The 19,453-nt window shown below is 34.2% G+C and overlaps 2 protein-coding genes across 4 annotated transcripts; one reads left to right on the top strand and one right to left on the bottom strand.

Annotated features, from left to right (window-relative positions):
* Positions 1-657: 657 nt before the first annotated feature.
* On the bottom strand, positions 658-7,817 carry LOC132181344 (uncharacterized). Of its 2 annotated transcripts, none has more exons than XM_059594525.1 (10): positions 7,421-7,817; positions 6,489-6,527; positions 5,885-6,011; positions 5,463-5,524; positions 4,050-4,117; positions 3,671-3,720; positions 2,229-2,298; positions 1,922-2,045; positions 1,293-1,409; positions 658-895 (listed from the first exon to the last, which is right to left on the bottom strand). In XM_059594525.1, exons 1-10 carry the CDS (start codon positions 7,742-7,744, stop codon positions 797-799), a joined length of 1,080 nt encoding a protein of 359 aa, XP_059450508.1. In that variant the 5' UTR covers positions 7,745-7,817; the 3' UTR covers positions 658-796. The 2 variants fall into 2 exon arrangements, with proteins under 2 accessions (XP_059450508.1, XP_059450507.1); XM_059594524.1 differs by having other exon boundaries at positions 4,029-4,117.
* Positions 7,818-8,828: 1,011 nt separating this feature from the next.
* On the top strand, positions 8,829-17,482 carry LOC132180250 (putative methyltransferase At1g22800, mitochondrial). Of its 2 annotated transcripts, none has more exons than XM_059593001.1 (11): positions 8,829-9,038; positions 10,273-10,353; positions 12,083-12,161; positions 12,586-12,730; positions 12,830-12,899; positions 13,258-13,322; positions 13,422-13,500; positions 14,034-14,121; positions 16,457-16,521; positions 16,650-16,739; positions 17,306-17,482. In XM_059593001.1, the coding sequence occupies exons 1-11, from the start codon at positions 8,859-8,861 to the stop codon at positions 17,417-17,419; spliced, it is 1,056 nt and encodes a 351-aa protein (XP_059448984.1). In that variant the 5' UTR covers positions 8,829-8,858; the 3' UTR covers positions 17,420-17,482. The 2 variants fall into 2 exon arrangements, with proteins under 2 accessions (XP_059448984.1, XP_059448985.1); XM_059593002.1 differs by having other exon boundaries at positions 13,263-13,306.
* Positions 17,483-19,453: the final 1,971 nt, after the last annotated feature.

The raw sequence follows: 19,453 nt of genomic DNA on the forward strand, positions 1-19,453 counted from the left end.
GTTCGGTTAAAAAACCTCTTCCACCTACCGAACCGAAAAATTCGGAATAAAAAAAATCATGCCGTCTATTGTCCGCCATCTAGTCAGTAACGGTTAGTGTCCGTCAAAATCGGTCGAAAGTTGGTTAATCGGCAATTTGCTCAACCCTAATAACAAGTTAAATCTAAACCTTCACTTCAAAAAGAAATTCTAAAACATCTTGCACTATTATCATCCATCTTTGGATTTTTAATGCAAAATATTTCTTATCCCATGTAAGGCTTATATCATCATAATCCTAACATATCCAAAAAGCTTTGTAATGTGAACTCATTAACCCTATAAAAAAATTTATTGATTTCTGTTTTGACAGTTTGACCTATTGAGATTATAAAAATTATAACTCCTCCAATTTAACTCCAAAGTGACATGAAATTTATCTTAAAATCTTCTTCATTCAAAGAAACACAACATATCAAAAAGTTGTTAGCCCAAATTGTTTAAAATAGGGGAATTGAAGACATAAAATGACAAAAAAACAATTTTTTCTAGTTTGTTAACGATCTATATGGACATCTGCAACTAGGGTTTAGAGATTATTTATCATCACCATCTTGGAGTTTTTCTTTTACAGCTTATTCAGAATTGAATTTAAATCAGTATTCCTCAAGAAGAATAGATAAATTTTCTTTTCCTTTTTTATTTTTATTTTTGGGGGAAGAATTAATACATTACCCTGAAAAAAAGAATACAGGGACGGGCATACCCCAAACAAACAAAGAAAGCTATACACAGAATTTAGCAACAGAAGTTGGAACTACACAGTGGCTGCTGAATATGTTTGGAACAAATAAGACAAGATCTTCTTGTAGTCACCAAATCGAGCACCAGTGTTAGGATCAATAAAGTAAGGAACCTGTAAGATAAAATTTCCCCAGTCATGCTTAAAGTTCTCAATAGCTGAAAATAAGCATGCAGGTAAACAAAATATCTTCAACATACTGTGAACCTTGTATGTGTGTCTTCTCCCTATTATGATGAGCTTATGCAAGGCCCAGGCCATAAGAAAGACGACACACACAAACAGATTCAATAGCTGTCAGAGTGTTTTGCTGCCTAATTGAGGTAAAAGTACATTGCAAGTATCACTACCTCATATGATGGCAGCAGAGATACTGCAGAAACTCAAGCCCCAATAGAAGGCACAATGACTAGTATGTTCAGACAATACTGGGGAAACTAAATTCATCTCAACTAAAGCACACTAGTTAATAGAAACTACAGATTGCCTAAATGTTGTATGGAAGACTAACCTCTTTGGATCCAGATACATCAAGAAGTATCTGTGCCCGCCGAGAACCTTCTCCAACATTATGGAGGATGTAAGGAAGCTCCAACTCACACAGTGCCTCACGCACAATTCGTGCATACTGGAAAGAAGGAAAAGGTGAGGAAAATGGAAGTGAAATACATTACATATAACACAAAATGCTTTGAACTACTAGAAGATACTTGAAGAAAGTATAACAAGCATGGCAGGTCTAGAAAATGATTTTATGTACTTAAAATGATCCTAATATTCAAACTTATTTATACATCTGATTTAATAATCTAGCATACTGTCTGAGTTTTATTGTTCTTTTCAGGTTTCTTTAGTTGACAACTCAAGGATGTTGCAACCCAAACATGCCTCAGTTTGGCCAGTTGAAGCCCATAAATCAAAATTTAAGCAGGTATCGAGAGCCTGCACTTTATTTTCCACTTGGGACTCCAGCATACTTATTCAAAAAGGATGGGGAAAAATAAAGAAACAAAAACACTCATTTTTCCAACTTTCTATGGGGTCAGCCTGTAATGTGGCATAGAAGTGAAATCAGAAACCATTTAAAATATAAAACACAATAATCTAGACCAAAAAGGGAGTGGAAAACCATTATCTTACCGGATTGTTTTCATATGAGAAAAGTTCCAACTTTTTGGGTGGTGGGTCTTGTCTGGCCTTTTCCCACAATGTCATTCCTCTACCTGCTCTGAGAATTGTTGGCATCCATCCTGTGAAAAATGTGCTGCATGACAGGAATTATAAAGTTTAGGTTATATACATTAAACAAATCTAAACTTGATGATCATGAAATAAAAAGAAGACATTGTATCTAACAGCAATTGATAACTTCATCTCAAATCTCTAAGCTGTTATCATACAGACTATGAAATTCTTGACCATATTGGAATTTTCTGATATCCAATACCTTTCCAAAAGTCCTGTCGACAGGCTTCTCCCTTTACCATATTGCTGAAAAAGGTAATTCACAATGTCACCTATCAGCAAAAGTTACAATGCATGTTAAAGAACAATTGAACATGATGAAACTAGGCCCAGAAAGCAATTACACAATAAGAATTAAATTATGAGCTAAAATTTACAAGCTATAGATGTATAGTTTTGATTCTCAAATTTGTGTAAGAGACTACTGAAAGAAGTGCAAAACAATCCCTTCAAATGTGCATCACATAATCAATAAATTCAATTTAAATCTCAAATCCTGAGGATGACTTTCATCAATCAGTCCTGTCTGCTGAGTGTAACAATATTTCACTTTCTTTTCAAAACAAAATTACAAAATGACATGGCCAGCATCATCTTAAGTACCATGAAAGTTCAGGAAATGGTACCAAGGGATCCAATTTATCCAGAAAATCATATCTTCATCATTTCAGGGAGTTTTTGAGCTCAGCTCTCTTTATCCTATATGTGTATACATTGCCCAACCAGATCAGGTGCTCAAGTTGTCTAGGCCATCTAACAGCCTCTTTTATGTCCCTAGGAAAATTATATTCTCCCTTATGTTAAGAAGTTATAGTAACTGGCAGTCTAATAACCGGACCCTTTGAGCCCTTCATAGATTGGAAAAACCATTGGGTCTTCTGGCTTAAAAGTGCCTCACTAAAGTTTTTGGGTCAATTCAGGGAGCCGTGGATCCATCTTGCTTATATTTTTGCTGCCACAACTACTCAACCCAGTTGACCCCTCTCTCTAATCTCATGAAAATTCTAAAAACTAAGAAAGGTACTATCTAACTAGTCAGCAGTTGATAAATTGTTTGTTACAAGGCTATTGGATTGGATAATTCCCCCTTTTTTGCTTGCCCTACTTTTGATTGAAAAAGTGTAAAAAAAGAAAGAAAAAAAGGGCAAGTACTCATGAAGTTCTCAAATGTGATCAACATTTTATTTATTCCAATGTTAATGTGAAACTATAACAAAGTTTCCTACATCCTACAGGATAATCTACTGTGATTTTCCTTAGGTTTTTTTCTATAGTACACTAAATATATCAAGAGACGTTAAGATGTTTATACATCTAGTAAGTTCTGTGCTGGAATTCATAATAAGTTACAAAGAAGCATGCTACTATACAGATATCTACTGGCACTGTAAAAATCTTGCAGCTCATGGCTACATTGTAGTAAAGGACTAGATATCGATTGGGACTGATTGGATTGATGGATAACACAAATAATTTTAAAGAGATTATAAAAATCACCTTTACAATTATTATCAAATCCAGTAAATGAGAATACATAGTTGAGGCATCCATAATTAACAAATTTGCTCCCAATAAAATCAGATCTATCTAAAGAAAATTACAAGTAACCACATCCATGCTTGTGAAATTAAGCTTCATGCTTACCACTTTCATACAATGAAATACCAGTATTCACATCAATGAGGAAAGGAAACCTGCATGGAAATTCCATAACTGCTCAAGTTTGTGAAAGGTAAAGAAGAAGCAAAATATGGATTACACGTTATCTCTCAAAGAACGCATGCCCCAAATACATTAAGGATATCAAAACCATTGGAAGTTCATACTTGACCATAGTAGAAATGATGTGTCATAATTATTGGCATATCTGGTCATTTATGTTCCCATTAACATCTATGGCGACCTGATATGCATGACAACTGATCATATTGATATTGGAGTTCTAGTCTAACTCAAAGAAATTCCACAAGTCAAACAAAACAACAGCTTGATATAATAAAACCTGGCAGAAAGAATTACATACTGCTCTTTGCCACCGGATGTTCTAACCATCTCTCTATGTCTAACAGAGCCTTTTGGACAGGGATAGACCTATGCATACATGCATTGAGTTCAGTTAGGAAACTAAATGACAAAGGAGCACCATAAGGAAAATACTTTCCAAATAATACAAACAAAGCTGAAAAACATTGGACATCAAATAGTTTATTCATAAATATGCAAGACATCTTTTTTGAAAAAAATCACAATCAGCTATAGGAGCTTGTTTTACCAAATTATCAACATCCATTTGAATGAGTTTGAACAAGGAATAGAATAGCTATGTAGGAAAATTATTGGCTTGGTCATGCTACATCTGAATTCCATTTATGACATGATGGATCTATAACCTGATGGGAACAATGTAGTATTAGCTAAATCCAGATAATTGGATCAGATTTGGTCACCTGAAGAGTTATGAATGTCAACCCATTTTTCTAAAAACTTACTTTATATCAAGGTTTAAGTACTAATCTGACAAGCGAACAAATGAGAAATGAAGTGTAATGAAACTTTTACTATATCTAACTTTTAGAAGCTAAAGTTACCATGATTCGGATCGGGCAACCTTATCCAAGAATCGCTCAGTATTGACTTATTGTACCACTATTATTGACCATGTTGTTATGAATGCAGTTAGCTAGAGGATCTCAAACTGTACAGAAGTAGCAATGCATAGGCTATGGAACATGTGACTAAAAAAAATAAGCTTTTTATGGCATGGCAGACTGATGCAACTTTGATAGAGAAAACACTAAAGATAATTTCTTGACAGCATGAGATCATCAAAGATGAGGAGAAAAGGAAGAACAAATTAACGAAGAAGTTGCTGGCCTGATCTTCCCATTATTTCCAAAGACATAAGTTTATTAAGTCATAACATGTGAAGGTACTTACTAATGCACTTTTGGTTATGAAGCAGTTCAGATTTGAACACGATAGGAATTTGAAATTGAAAACTCCAAGCAAAATTAATTGAAAAGCATTGAATGATAGGAATTTAGCGACTTATGCAAAGTTAGGGTATTGAAAAAAATTCATGAAATAACAATATAACAGAGCTACTCCAACCTTTTCCCATGCAAAATCTGAAAACCTTCCCTTTTCTTTTTTTTTTTTTTTTTTTTTTTTTTTAATAATAGATGCAAGCTGGATTAGAATTAAGTCCATAAGTCTCAGCTTAAGCATGGGCTCAAACCATCTGTTATTACCCTTTTTTAATGAATCTTACGATGAAGGGATATGCCTAGAGTGGAAAAATAGAATGGTGTAGAATCCATGAGATAGCAAAGAAAATGTGTGTTCTTAATCTAACAATAGGACAGCAACCAGTAAATCATGAGAGATTGAGATAATTAAGGAGTTGGTGATTGTATCTAAAGAACTCATTTCTCACCTCTACAGAAAGATCTAGCTCAGTCATGGCCTCTCGAACCCTCCGGCAAAAGGGGCATGCCTCTGTTGACAAATTATATTTGAAAGATTAAACTTACAGAAAAAGTAGCAGTCCCTCAAAACAACTTAAAATGTTGAATAAACATTTACAACAATCTGCAGCACATGGTATGCAAACTTAGTTGAAGAATCCTTATCTTAAAAACTATCATGATTCTCTTAACCAATAGATGACTTGCTTCTTCATTAGCCCATATTCAATCATATGGAAAATTCAAACAGTGTAAATCATGTTCCAAAAATAGTTTGGATGCTCATAACTTAAAAGCTACATGAAACAAAATGTACTTTTTCTGCTTGCAATAAGCATCGATTATGACTTTATCGATGAATAGCTGATTGTATAACCAGGGAGAATCTTGCCAAATTCAAAGAGTTGCAAATTCATAGGAGGATCTAAAGTGGGGATCTCTTGGCTGTGCGAACTCTCGGATAGTGCATTTGATCCCCATGGAAGTCTTGCCAAGGTGGACATTAAAGATGTTGCGACCTACATTCAGAAACAAATGCAGAGGTGTCTGAGTTAGCGAGAACGTAAAACTGTTCAGAAATTGAGACCTACCTAGTCATATTACTACACAAATGTATGCAGGATACGTGCACATATAACACAAAGACATACATATGCAGGGACACAAGAAAAGAGATGCAAAGTGAAATACGTGGCATTCTTATTGAACTGTAAAGATTAGGTTTTTAAGTATTCTCTTCTACTCATCAGGAGCAGTTACACAAACTAAGTTTTGCCTCACAAAGCATTTAGTATTTTTTATAAATTATATTATCCACTGTATCTTTTCATTCATTTCATTTTCCACATCTGTTCTATGAGAAGATGAAAGAAGAAGCATCAACTAAGAACTAAAAATAGTGAAAAGGCAAAAAGGAGAATAATAGAGAGAAAAATCCATAGAACACAATATTGAATCTGAATTTTGAAAATAAGACAACTCTTAAAAGAGATTACCTCCAAACTATAATTCCGTTCTCGAGAAGGATCTCCTCCCTGCAAGAAAGAAGACAAATATAATGGTAAATTAAAATGAAAAACCAGAAAACAAAACTGAAGTTTGGATCCCATAGAACAAGTAGTTAATGGGGTACTACGACAAAAGATTGTACAGTCAAAGATACAATATATAAAATCATGCATGCATCAAAGTTTTAACGGGAAGTAGGATTAATTAGGGATTTGATACAACAAGTTAAGCTAAATACATGGTTCTTGATACTCTCGCTAGGCTTGCAACCTTTAGCATCTTACATAACCCACCAGGCAATTCAAGCTGCATAGGCTCCTTACATCTCAGTTTATACAGGACAGGTGCATTCAGTGGTTGTACCTTTCTATATTAACATGCCTAGTTGTACTGATCTTAAAAAAATTCATCCACCTGATCTACTTGATGCGAATCTACAATAACATAACATTTGATAAGCACCACTTCATCTTATTTGTTCTTTTATGGGAACTTTATTTCTTCAGCTTAGTCATACAATGAGATAAAGCTGACACTGTGATCGATATTCTATAATATCTGTAAATTTAAGTGCTCATGCATCACGTAAAATTAACAAATGCTGAAGTTTCTCTGCATATAACTTCCCAATTTGGAGGACAAAATTGATTGCAAACCCAGACTCCAAAAATTCTGAGGGGGTGCCAATTAATACATTTCATTGCACATTTTCGACGTTTCCAATACTCAAATCCATTTTACGATAAATACTAGTTCCAGCTACAAATTTTCTTGGACCAATGAAGACATAAAGACTTCCATCTCTGTGAACAACATGTTACGACAGTAATACTTCCTTCTATGTCAACTAACAGGAAAAATACTACAGAGAAACTCAAATAAGGTGCATAAAGGTTTCAAATTTTAGCCGTGTACTTACAGAGAAGAGCTTGAGCAGGGGACAAAGAATGGACAAAAAACTGGTCGATGAGTTGCCACCACTACTGGAAACTGTAACATTTCCCAGGGAAGATTGGGTGGATGGCTCGCTGGTATTGGGTTCTGCGTCAGTAGATTTTGCATGAAATTTGTTTCTCTGAGAAACCCAAATCCCATTTCCCAACAATCTCTTAGAAAATGGGGAGAAGTTGAGAGTAGAAACCGGAGCTGAAGTGGTTGGGAATGGAAAGTTGTTAACCTTCGCAGGAAAATCCGGAAGTGGTGAAGTTGAGAAATAGGAGGAGGTCAGAGAAAACAGCGACATTCTCTTAGGATTTGGGTGGCTAGTAACGCTTCGTCTGCTTCACTATGCCAAAATTGTTTAACAAAGTTGTATACTAGGTCCGGCCTGTTTGGCAAACTTTTACAAGAGTCCTTTTACCGTCAAACGCTCAAACGCTTTTTAAGTATCAGTTACCAGATTTTCGGATGTAATTCAACCGACAAACTTTTCAAAACAAACAATAATTTATTTATTTTCTAAAAACTCAAAACACTCCTAGAAAATAAAACACAAAATATTCTTTAAAAATAAGTTATTATTATATATTTTTTAAATTGTGAATTATTCATACACAAAATTTTAAGCGTAAGGCTAATTGCGCGACCAGCGATTGTGTGGTAACCCTATAAAGGGCTTGTTTGAATTATGTTTGAAAATTTAAAAGTGTTTTTAATAATTAAAAAGTTAATTTAAAAAATAAATATTCATTTACTAAAAAAATTAAAAGTACTTTTAAGAGTCCAAAAAGCCTAAAAATAATTAAAAAAAAAAAAAAAAACTTTTAGCAAAAGCTTAAAAATGAAACTTCTGCACAAAAACTCTTTTTAACTTAAAAACTCTATTTTTCAAACGCAATCTCAAATAATTTAGCAGTATGTGGTGGCCATCATTAGTTCTATGTTGGCACTATGGTTTTCAATTTTTATTATTTTTTCATTTTATAAAATTGTTTCAAACTTTTACAAAATGCTTCTCAAAACTTTCCAAACTATTTTTAAACTTTTTTTTAAATGTGCTTCTACCAAATTAATCTTTAATTTTTATTATTTTTAAAACTCTTTTCAAAATTTTAAACACATTTCAAAAACCTTACCAAATATTCTAATTTGCCTTTCAACACTTTGTTTGGGATAGCTAAAAAAAAACAACAAAGAGATATAAAACTTTCATAAAATACTTCAAATTATTTTTACCTTTTGCACAACAATCAAAAGCAAAAACAACCTCCAAATAGTTTTACCAAACAAAACTCTACCATCAATTTTAATCCTATCATTTGAAAATGTTTTAACGTTTAAAATGTTTCTTTCATTTTCTCCACGAATATTTATATACATACAGGCGCTGTACTTGCCGCCGTTTGCCTAAGATAGAAATGTTGAGGGCTTTCTCTCAGTATCAGAGAAGCTCGTTGTCTCTGTGGAGAAGATCAAGAAACGAACCGTACCGTATCTTCTCCTCCGGTTCTTTCTGTACGGACACTACCACCAACACCACTGATGAGTTCCAGAGCTCGAAGCTCCAGATCTTCGATCGCCACCTCAAACGCAAACAGGTCTCGTCTCACTCTCACTCCCTTTCAAATCTTTCCTACTCTTCCTTCTTATTCGCTGTTTGGCTGGTGTAATTCAAAAAACATATATATTTTCTCATTGTGCAGAATATAGTGTTTTTATTTTTTTTTGAGCAATTGAAGTACTTCGCCGGAATGCTGACCAAACGATGAAATTCCTTTCACGTTTTTCATTCTATACTTGTTTTGTTTGCCAGATGCAACGGTATTTTGTTTTTGTTTTTTTAGAGATTTTCGTGTTGTTCTATGTTAGGATTGTGCGAGTTTTGGGACAAGAAAGGAAGTGTTATGTTTAGATTTGGTGCGTCAGATGTTTTATTTTCCTTTGTAATCAGAAATGGTTTAGAAAGAAAAAAAGAAGCTAAGTACTCGTTGGGTTTTAGAAGTCTGCCACTAAATTCTGTTTGGTTTCGAAGAAATGTGTGAAAGGAAAAGAAATTTAAAGTTTTCCTTTTTTTTGCTAAAGTTGTTTCCTTGGTTTAGAAAACTCGAGAAACTGTTAGGGATGTCTATGAAGTTGCTTGAGTCCCAATTTTGGACCTCTAGGGCAGTGAGCAAAAAGTAGGAAAGGAAAATAATTTGTTGTTTGAATTTCAAATTTTTCAAAATTTTGCTAATTATTTTGGTTGGATTTATTTTAATACATTATTATCATTCCTTATTTGTGGCCAAAACCTGCCAAATAAATTAAACTTCTATGCTCCAGTTTTTGTCAAATTTTTCCAGAAACGGGGCAGTTATACTTAACCATTAAGTTCTATCAAATTTTATGCTTCCTTTTGCCACTTGCAGAAAATGAAATAGTGAAGTTTGGATGAAAAAAATGAAGAAACTTAAGATAAATTAAACGCACTGAGGGCACAGAGGCACTCTTTCCCTTGTTCCTACTCCAATTCTGTCTTTTCAGTGGATTGGTTAATTTTACTATTTTAGAGGGTGCATAGATCAGCTTCTGATGGTTTTCTTATGGTTAACTTGACCTCTTTTTATCTTTTCTTTTTTCATTTTAAAATAAAATAAATGACGAGATTGTCAAAACCTTTGCCCTCTCACAGTCTGTCTACTTTATAATCTTTTTACATGTTTTAATCTCTCTCTCTCTCTCTCTCTGGTCTCAAACTCCCTTTTTTTTTCTTTTTTTTTTTCATTTATGTATCTGTTCCTGGGTTGCAAATGTGTTTTTGGTATTCTAATGTAGGTTGTTTCTTGGTGGCAGCGTGATCGAGCTGCTTGGTTGATGCGTCCGAAGGATTGTTTTGTTGATACTGTTGCTGAGAATCTATTGGATCGCTTGGAGGTAGTAATAAGTATATTTATTATTTAGATGGTTTCCATGTTCTTCAGCGTTACTGAAGGGTTGGATGGCTTCTACACCCAGAGTGTTGCAATCATTGTTATTACAATCGTGCCCCTGTAGGTGCTTTCTAATATTGTTGTTATCATTGGTGTGGAACTTGTTTTTGAATAAGAAATGAAAATAGACTTGAAAAATTATTTTAGTAGCTCTAAGTTGCGAAAGAAAGATGGAGGGTTGATTTTAAAACCTTCATGGAAGAAGAGGCTATAGACTAATTTTTCATTTTGCTCCATAGAGGCCCCTTTTTCTTTTTCTTTTTTGTTGTCATCTTGTCGATATCATCATCTTTGTAATTATTAACAAGCAATCAGTTCAAAGATTAAGATATTAGAGTTGTGTGATAACTTATTTGAAACACACCCCAAATTTGAATGTTAAAACCCACTGCAATGACACATTACAGAGAAGTAGGGTCTTAACATTGTGAGGTGCTCAGCTTTTTGTGTAACCAATTTGTACACCTTGTGTTGGAACAGTTAGCTCTTGTATTCAAATATTGAGGCCTGCCTAGAAGATAGGCAAATATTTACTGAATACAACTTCTTCACTCTTTGATCCTTTAGAATTGTGGTTCAATATATTTGCCTCTTCTTGGGTTTCAAGCTCTTTGGAATGCATTTTGTTTTCCTTTTTCTGTTTTTTAGGAGATTTCCATCCACCTCTTCCTCCTTTTTTTTTTTTTTTTATTTCTCCTGTTTCCAGTAAGTTTTTATCCCACAATGCTGATATGGCATTCTCAAGCAATCCTTTGAGTAGTCTTTGTTAAAAAAATCCATGGTTGATTGGAACTTTCACGTCAACATTGTAAGATAGGTGTGAGATAAAAATGTAGTTTCTAGCATTACTCTTTATTATATTGTTGGTAGTTGTCAACCAACACGCAAAAAAGAAAAAAGATATTCTTTAGTTCATTTGAATCCCATGGAATTATTTATACTGAATATTGTCCCCAACAAAATTGAGACTTGAACATCTACTCATAAATCATGTGATCATGACCACTTTCATCCTTTTTTTAGTTACTTTTAATTTCTCTCATAAACCATGAAATCATAGTCATTTTATGTTATTTTTTGCTTTTTGGGCAAAATCATGGTTAGTTTCATCTTCTTTTTAGTACTTTTTTCTTTTAATTCACTACTTTCTTGAGGTTTCTTCTCAATGAAGCTTAATGTTTGACATATATTTTATGATTTTTTTCATTAAAATTAATTTGTGGATGCAATCTATTTTTTAGCCTAGATGCTATTAAATTTTGAATTATTTTTGAAACTGTTATATATATTTGAAGTTGCAATCATCTTCTCTAGTATCTCAGATGCATTGTGTAAAAACGAAACTGTGCCAAAATAATTGTTTCATTTTTAATCTCGCTTTAATTATCTCATATATTACTTACATTCTATAATTTAAATAAAGCATTTTTTGTATGAGCATTTGAAGATTTAGTCATAAATCAATTGTTAGAATATATATATATATATTACGCCTGGCCCCCCTAGATAAATATCTTGGTTCTCTACCTGGTAGTAACCAATGGCAACTTCACTTACAAAGTTTGAGTGTTTACTATTTATCATTCAAAAGAGTCTTAAATGTCTGAAGACCGTAAACCTTTAGAATTGTTTCCTCTTTAGGTTTACGCTAGCCATGTGTTTGCCTTTTGCAGGATTGTAAAAAAGCATTTCCCACAGCATTATGTTTGGGTGGTTCATTGGAAGCTATCAGGCGTTTGTTACGTGGTCGTGGTAAACATTTAACAGTATCTTTTTTTCCCTTCCAACCATGCATCTAGCTTTTTCTTACAGTTTGCCGAGCTATTATTAATCTGCAATCAGTATAAATTAAAGAATTTATTTGGGTTTGAATTAGGAAGAACCAGGATAGCATGATTTAATACTTTGGATTTGAGGGAACTGTGGGAATTAGAATTTGCATGAAGGCCACCCTTTTTAGATTTAATGCGGTGATTTTTTTTTTTTTTTTGGGTTGTCCATTGAGGAAGATGCTACACATACAATTAGAGTTAGGTGGTCAGTTGTCTTTAAATTGATAGTTACTGCAATGTTGTATTTCATTTACCTGCCTTTCCCCCCCTCTAATATGTTATTTTTGTCTATGATATGGTACCTCTATAGATTGTAATATCACAAACGCTTTCCATGATGCCAGGTGCCATTGAAAAGCTCATCATGATGGATACATCATATGACATGGTAAAATTTTGTAAGGAGGATGCTGAGAAAGACGTGCATAATGAAAACATTGAAACGTCCTTTATAGTTGGCGATGAGGAGTTTTTGCCTATCAAAGAGAGGTGTGCATGTACATTGACAGTTCCTTTTATAGGTTCATGTGAAATCACTATACTAGGTAATTCTCATTTATTTACGTACTCTCAATTTGTGGTTTGAAGCTCTCTAGATCTGGTAATAAGTTGCTTGGGGCTCCACTGGACAAATGATCTTCCAGGAGCCATGATACAGGTTTGTAATCTTAGATTCCGTTTTGGTTGTCTTTTATACAACAAATTCAATAGAATTAGAAAAAGAGACAGAAACTTAATTAATTAAATGGAAAAGTTGCATGGGAACAAATGTGTAATCTTTGTATTTTATTTTCTGTGTTGTTAGACGCACAAAGGGCAAGTACGTATATAAAAAAGTGCATGGTTATAGAAAGAATAAACACTGGAAATGTCAAATGCTACCAGTTGGTACTTCATCTTTATTCTTTCAAATTTATGATTACAAATATCGAACATTATTAAGCACATGCTATTATTTCAGTGTATATATGTGTGTGTCCGTGTGGCAATGTCTAAGACATGTTTATCTTTGTCAGTGTAGATTAGCGTTGAAGCCGGATGGCCTGTTTTTAGCAGCTATCCTCGGTGGAGAAACCTTAAAGTTGCCTATTCCTTTGCATTTACTTGTTTATTTACTTATGCCCATACAGATGCAGGAAATGCCTAGTTGATTTTTCTAATTGCTCATACTTGTGACTAGGGAGCTGAGAATAGCATGCACTGTGGCACAAATGGAGCGTGAAGGAGGCATCAGTCCACGAATATCACCTTTGGCACAAGTATGTTTTGTTGAAGAATTCAGCTCAATTTCTTTATTGAAAAACTTATTTTCATTTATGATTTTTAAATGAATTCAAGCAGTAATATTTTTGCATGATTGATGTATTTTAATATGTTCAGCATTCTTGCACTTATGGTTTTAACGTCCTCTAGTCAATGAGATTATATTTATGTATATTAGTAGTTAAAAGTTAAAATGAAATAGAAGTTAAAATTATTGCATTGCATGTTTTGGTTCTCAAATTAACTAAATTAAGCACTTGTACTCTAATTTTTTATTTTGTTCATGTTAATTTGAAAGTACTTGAGATTATATTTATGCATATTGGTAGCCAAAAGTTAAAATGAAGTAGAAGTTAAAATTATTGCACTGCATGTTTTGGTTCTCAAATTAACTAAATTAAGCACTTGCACTCTAATTTTTTTTTATTTTGTTCATGGTAATTTGAAAGTACTTGAGGAATAAGCATCAACAATAAGCCCTATTGGACATTGTGAACCAATTAACAGATTTTTTGCTCATCTTGTTTAGGTGCGGGATGCAGGGAATCTTTTGACTAGGGCAGGCTTCACCCTTCCTGGTGTTGATGTTGATGAATATGTTGTTAAATATCCAAGTGGTAAGCAGTTTCCTATCTGCATGCGATATTTGTTTAGCATATATTGGCACCCGTACAGCTTGTTGCATGAGTAGAACAACAATGAGTTGCTTGTTTACTAATTCAGTACTCTTCCTACTTTGTTCACCAAAATACCCTTTATTGTGTATGAGTTACAAGTGTCAAATCAGTTCAAGTTAGTGTTCGTCATTACTATAATGCTTCACTTGGTATCTTATGCTTAATATTGTGGTGGGCCAAGGGTTTCTTTGCTCTACCAACTAAAGACAAACTCTATTATTATTATTATTATTATTTATTTTTTGTTTTGTTTTGTTTTTCCAGTTGATATGGGGAAATCATTTGTATTTCTTTTTTGTTCCTCATATTTTTAATGGGGGAGTTCTTGATTGCCTATTCTTTCAAAAACGTTGAAGAATCAATTTTCTTGTGCTTTTGCTGGTGTTTATGGCGCTAATATTGATGGGAATAGAAGGCCTTTATGGGATGAATTAGCTGGTGGAACTTGCCCTAGTGCATTGGGGGAGGCCAACGTTTCTCATTTTCCTAGAGAGAGATTAGGTGATGCCCGCTTGAGTCCAACTATGGTGGAGTTTCCAGACCATCTTTGAGCAGGGATTCATGGACATCCCCATTGTAGGAGGTTCTTTTACGTGGTCAAACAATAGAGATCCTTCACCTAGAATTAATACATTTTTTAATTTCCCTTGAGTTGAAGGTTCAGTTTTCTGACTTGACTCAGAAGAGGTTGCCTAGATTGTGTTCAGATCATTTCCCTATCATTTTTTATTGTGGAAGTCTTCATGGAGGTAGAAGCTATTTTAAGTTTGAGAACACGTGGTTAAAATTATAGGGTTTTGTACATAGGGTGAAACAATGGTGGTTGTAAGGATGCTTCCTTTGCAGATCATTTGGAGTTTTCTAGTTTCTCATTAATGAAATGTTAACTTTCTCAAAGCGGCTCATGACTGGGAGATGGATTCCTTTACCTCATTTTTCAGTTTGTTGTATTCCTTCATATTGAGACGGGATGGCAAAGACAAACTTTGGTGGGTAATTTCCAAGAGGGGTTGTTTGATGTTTTTTTTTTTTTGAGTAAAACATAACATTTCATTCAATAATACCACGAGCATAAAGCTCTTACATCACAGAGCTAAGCTTTGAAGCAACCATAGCATAAAGCTATAAGATTACCAGGTTTAGTACAAGATTCGAGATCAATCAGCTAACCCATGACTAAAATCAGATTTAATACTAGATCTGTGACAGACAGACTCAACCAAATGCATGGATATCAATTATTCCTCGACCCTGAGAGTGGAAAGACTCTCATGCCGAAACTTTTCCTACTCGACCCGAAGGCCAAGATAATGATCACATCCACAACCCAAAGGCCTGGACCAAAACTAATTAATCTGAAGGCGACATAGATCGAGTGAGAGGGGAGGGGTTGTTTGATGTTAAATCATCTACAATGTCCTTGTTCCCATGTTAGCACTATTTCCCTTGAAGGAATATTTGCCGGAATAAGGTTCCCTTAAGAATGGTGTTCTTTGCTTGGTTGACTGCCTTAGGGAAGATACTTACCATAGATAGTTGTAGAAAGCGGTGGACCACCATTTACTTCATTGTGAGATGGCTAGTGCCCTATCAAGGGTTGGCTTGGGTTATGTCTAATCAATTGGTAGACTTTTTTGCTTGCTATAAAGGGCATTTTGGTATGCATCGGAATGCTGCTATGTGGAAGATGGTACCATCTTGCCTTATGTGGTGCAATAAATCATCGGAGTTTCAAATAACGGGAATGGATGATGGTCGAATTATTGGATTTTTTCTTCAAAACTTTTTACCATTGGATAACTGCCTTTGTCTCAAATATTTCTAACTTTCATGTTTTCTTGATTTTTTTCTTTGTCTAGCTAAGTGTTTTTCTTATGTACTTGGGGTTGCACGTCTAAAGCAATTGTGTTTACTTATCAAAAAAAAAAAAAAAAAGCTCAATGTTCCTTACCCAAATCTATGCCTTCTAATTTTTGTTATAATTTTTCTTGGCTTGACAAATTTATGTGTCTGGTAGAAAAGATTTGACAGATTAATAAAACAATGAAAACAAATTCTTCACTTGACCAACTTATGCTTTGATTGACTTTTCAATTCAAAGGCATGGTCAATATTTTAAAGCGGATAAGATATAAGTTTGCCTATTAGATGTGTAATCGGATCAGTCTTGTTTGACATATGTTTTTTTTTTTTGTGATGGTTACCCTTCTGTCTCCAGGCTTTTGCCTTTTTCTTTTCCTTTTTTAATATTCTTCTCTCTATCTGTTTGGTGTAGCTATGGAGCTGATAGAACACTTGCGTGCAATGGGTGAAACCAATGCCCTTCTTCAAAGGAATGCTGTGAGATTCTTTGATTTTTTGAATACTGAACATGTTTGTTTCCGATGAATATGTTATAACCAAGAACAGAGCATGTGCTACCTCAGTAAGTCTCAGTTAAAAATTGATGTTTCCATTAATAAAACCAGATCCTAAAGAGAGAAACAGCCCTGGCAACCGCAGCTATTTATGACTCAATGTTTGCTGCAGAAGATGGCACCATCCCTGCAACCTTCCAGGTGAGCATAATATCTTCCTTCCTTCACTACTTCCTACATTAACTACGTTTTTCCTTGCTAATGTCTATTGAAGCTGAGGAAATTACAAAAATAATGCAATCCTAAACAATTTTTAGTAGGATTATTTATAAAATAATATAACCAAGATATCACTATTTTGAACAATTGAGTACAACAATTGCCATCAACTGTTGTCCCAGGTTCATTAAAATTTAATCATCATGCTTATATGTACAAAGTCGCAAGATATGTGCATGGCCCAAAAGGAAAGTATCATGTTTTTTTTCGTTTTTGTGCAAATGTTAAGAGTCTTTTGACTCTTTGACAGAAAGGTAGATGTCCAATGTTTCAGTCAACATATTCATGATGCTGGTAGTTACTCATTTTGAATCTACATGCTTTACTGATTCAATTGAGATTCTTTTGTTTAATAGCACTCAAAAAGAGAAAAAACTAGTGCCCTAAATTTGAAGGGGAGTATCTTATTTTTGGTTTTAACTTTAATCTAAGCACCAAATCAAGGATGGTCTATTGTACCCTATTTTTGACACGGCTCTTGATTGTAGGTTATTTACATGACAGGATGGAGGGAACATTCTTCTCAGCAGAAGGCTAAAAGGAGGGGATCTGCCACCGTATCCTTCCAGGACATCCAGCAGCAATTTGGAAGTGAGAGTTGAGCTGTCTCTCTCTCTAGCTTACCTTTGATGAACATTTTCAACCAATGGAATAATTTAACATGAAAAAAAAAAAAAAAAAAAAAAAAAAAAAAGAAGAAGAAGAAGAAGAAGAAAAGAAAAGAAAAGAAAAGATTGTTGTAGCAAATATTTTCCAGAAATTTCCAAAGAAAGATATATAAAAGGGTTATTAAAAGAGACTATCAAAATTATCCTTGATTAACCTTCCCTACGCTTCTAGTGTAGGTTACATGTGAATGGTTAAAAAAATCCACCTTCAAATATAAGCTCTCTGTATATTTTATCTAGACTACTACAAAGAGATCTTATAGGTTTTTGGCGAAAATGATGATTTTGCCGTGTCCTATGGATGAAAGGACTGTTATCAAGAAGTCCATAATCATCGAAACTTGATTTTTTATTTTTTATTTTTTGACATGTCTACACGAGGGGAGGGAGAGGAAGGATTCGAATTAGTGATCTCCGCTTTATGAGGTGTGACTTCTAGTTGATTGAGCTACCTCTTAAGAACATTGAAACTTGAAATTAAACGCACAAATGTTCAAACAATTTACGAATTGAACAAATATGCATTATTTTATTTAAATATGAATAGATTACAATTTTAGAAATGTTGCTTATCCAAGATGCAATCCAATGAAAGTTAGATACATCTTTTTGACTTTTTGATAATAAGCTTTTATTTTTTTGTTCTTGTTTTTTTTTTTTGGTCTGCAACTTGAAAGCCAAATCTACTGCGTCATCTTTCTCTCTTTTGCCTTCGCGTGTGCACACCTTGTGCTGCCCGAGCGGGCACGTGTGCCTCACACTTCGCTGCCACGTATGCTCCTTTTGGGCTCACATCCACCCACAGCTTTCCCACTCCCTTCTCCCTAAATCTCAAACTAAGCCTATTATGTCGAGTACCTCTCTTACTAGACATCACGATGGTGCTCCTCTTTGATGGCTCTAGATGCTCTTCTTCCAATTGTGGTTCTCGAGTTTTTGTAGTAGGTGCTATTTGAAACAGATACACCTATGGATTGTCCTTACAAACCACCATTTAATGCGGACCCAGGGTTTTAATGCACTATATTGATTTTACTAAGGTCATTGTTAGGCTGCCCCCACAAGCTTTTCTGTTTTTAATATGTTTTACTCTTTTCCTCTCACTTTCTCCTTGTACTTGCTTAGGAAAAAAAAAATTACAAGAGGATGTGAACCATAGACAAACTAAACAATCCTCCAAAGAACTTAATGCACATCGCAACAAAACTTTGCTATGGATCATGGACATGTGAGATCGAACTCCATATGTTGATGATGATGACGACGACCCTTAATCCTAATTGTTGACCAGATAAAAGTCACATTCCAACACAATCGGATTCAGTTTTTGTTTGGTAAGTGGGAACATAAAAATAATTATTTTGATCATTAGATTACTTCATATATAATGACAAGCCAATCAATACAATATTGGTCAATCAATACAATATTGGGGTGTGTGTGCATGGTTGCGACAAGTGAGATACAAGTCGTCCCACATGACAAACATTTGAGGCCGTCATCACCACATCAAGAAGGAGAACTCATTTCAAGGAATTAAAATTAAGAGAAATTTCACTTGACCTAGAGTGTCTTCAAACAGTTAGAGGTGAAAACTCTAATACTCTCTTATCTTAAATAGGTTTTCTAACCGTCAAAGAATAATCACATCTAATATGGGAGATCTCTTATTATTAAGTTATCTGAATTTCTATGAAATTTGAACCGGCTAAGATAGGAGGTTACAAAACTTACTAACCTTTAAATACGTAGCTCTTGCATCCTAAATTACTTAATATAAGTGTGTTCGGTAACTCTTCTCTTAAGCTGTCCGAATTTCTATAAAATTTAGATAACTTAATAAACAATCCTAACTCTTTACAATAGCCATATCTATCATTGTATCTAATCTTGTCGTTCTCTATCAAATAGGGCAAGGAAGAAGGCTGGATTGCTAAGAAGATGGTGTTATTGAATTTGACCATTCAA

This window comes from Corylus avellana, chromosome ca5 (assembly GCF_901000735.1).
Source record: "Corylus avellana chromosome ca5, CavTom2PMs-1.0".
NCBI classification, from domain to species: domain Eukaryota; kingdom Viridiplantae; phylum Streptophyta; class Magnoliopsida; order Fagales; family Betulaceae; genus Corylus; species Corylus avellana.

Excerpts from the sequence above, each read along its gene's own strand:
- LOC132181344 (XM_059594524.1), bottom strand. The coding sequence starts at position 7,744 with ATGTCGCTGTTTTCTCTGACCTCCTCCTATTTCTCAACTTCACCACTT. Across the intron at positions 5,525-5,884 it reads TTTGCAACTCTTTGAATTTG|AGGCATGCCCCTTTTGCCGG; the intron begins GCAAGATTCTCC and ends ATTTGTCAACAG. Across the intron at positions 1,410-1,921 it reads TCTCATATGAAAACAATCCG|TATGCACGAATTGTGCGTGA; the intron begins GTAAGATAATGG and ends CCTTCTTTCCAG.
- LOC132180250 (XM_059593001.1), top strand. The coding sequence starts at position 8,859 with ATGTTGAGGGCTTTCTCTCAGTATCAGAGAAGCTCGTTGTCTCTGTGG. Across the intron at positions 10,354-12,082 it reads ATCTATTGGATCGCTTGGAG|GATTGTAAAAAAGCATTTCC; the intron begins GTAGTAATAAGT and ends TGCCTTTTGCAG. Across the intron at positions 16,740-17,305 it reads CCATCCCTGCAACCTTCCAG|GTTATTTACATGACAGGATG; the intron begins GTGAGCATAATA and ends TCTTGATTGTAG.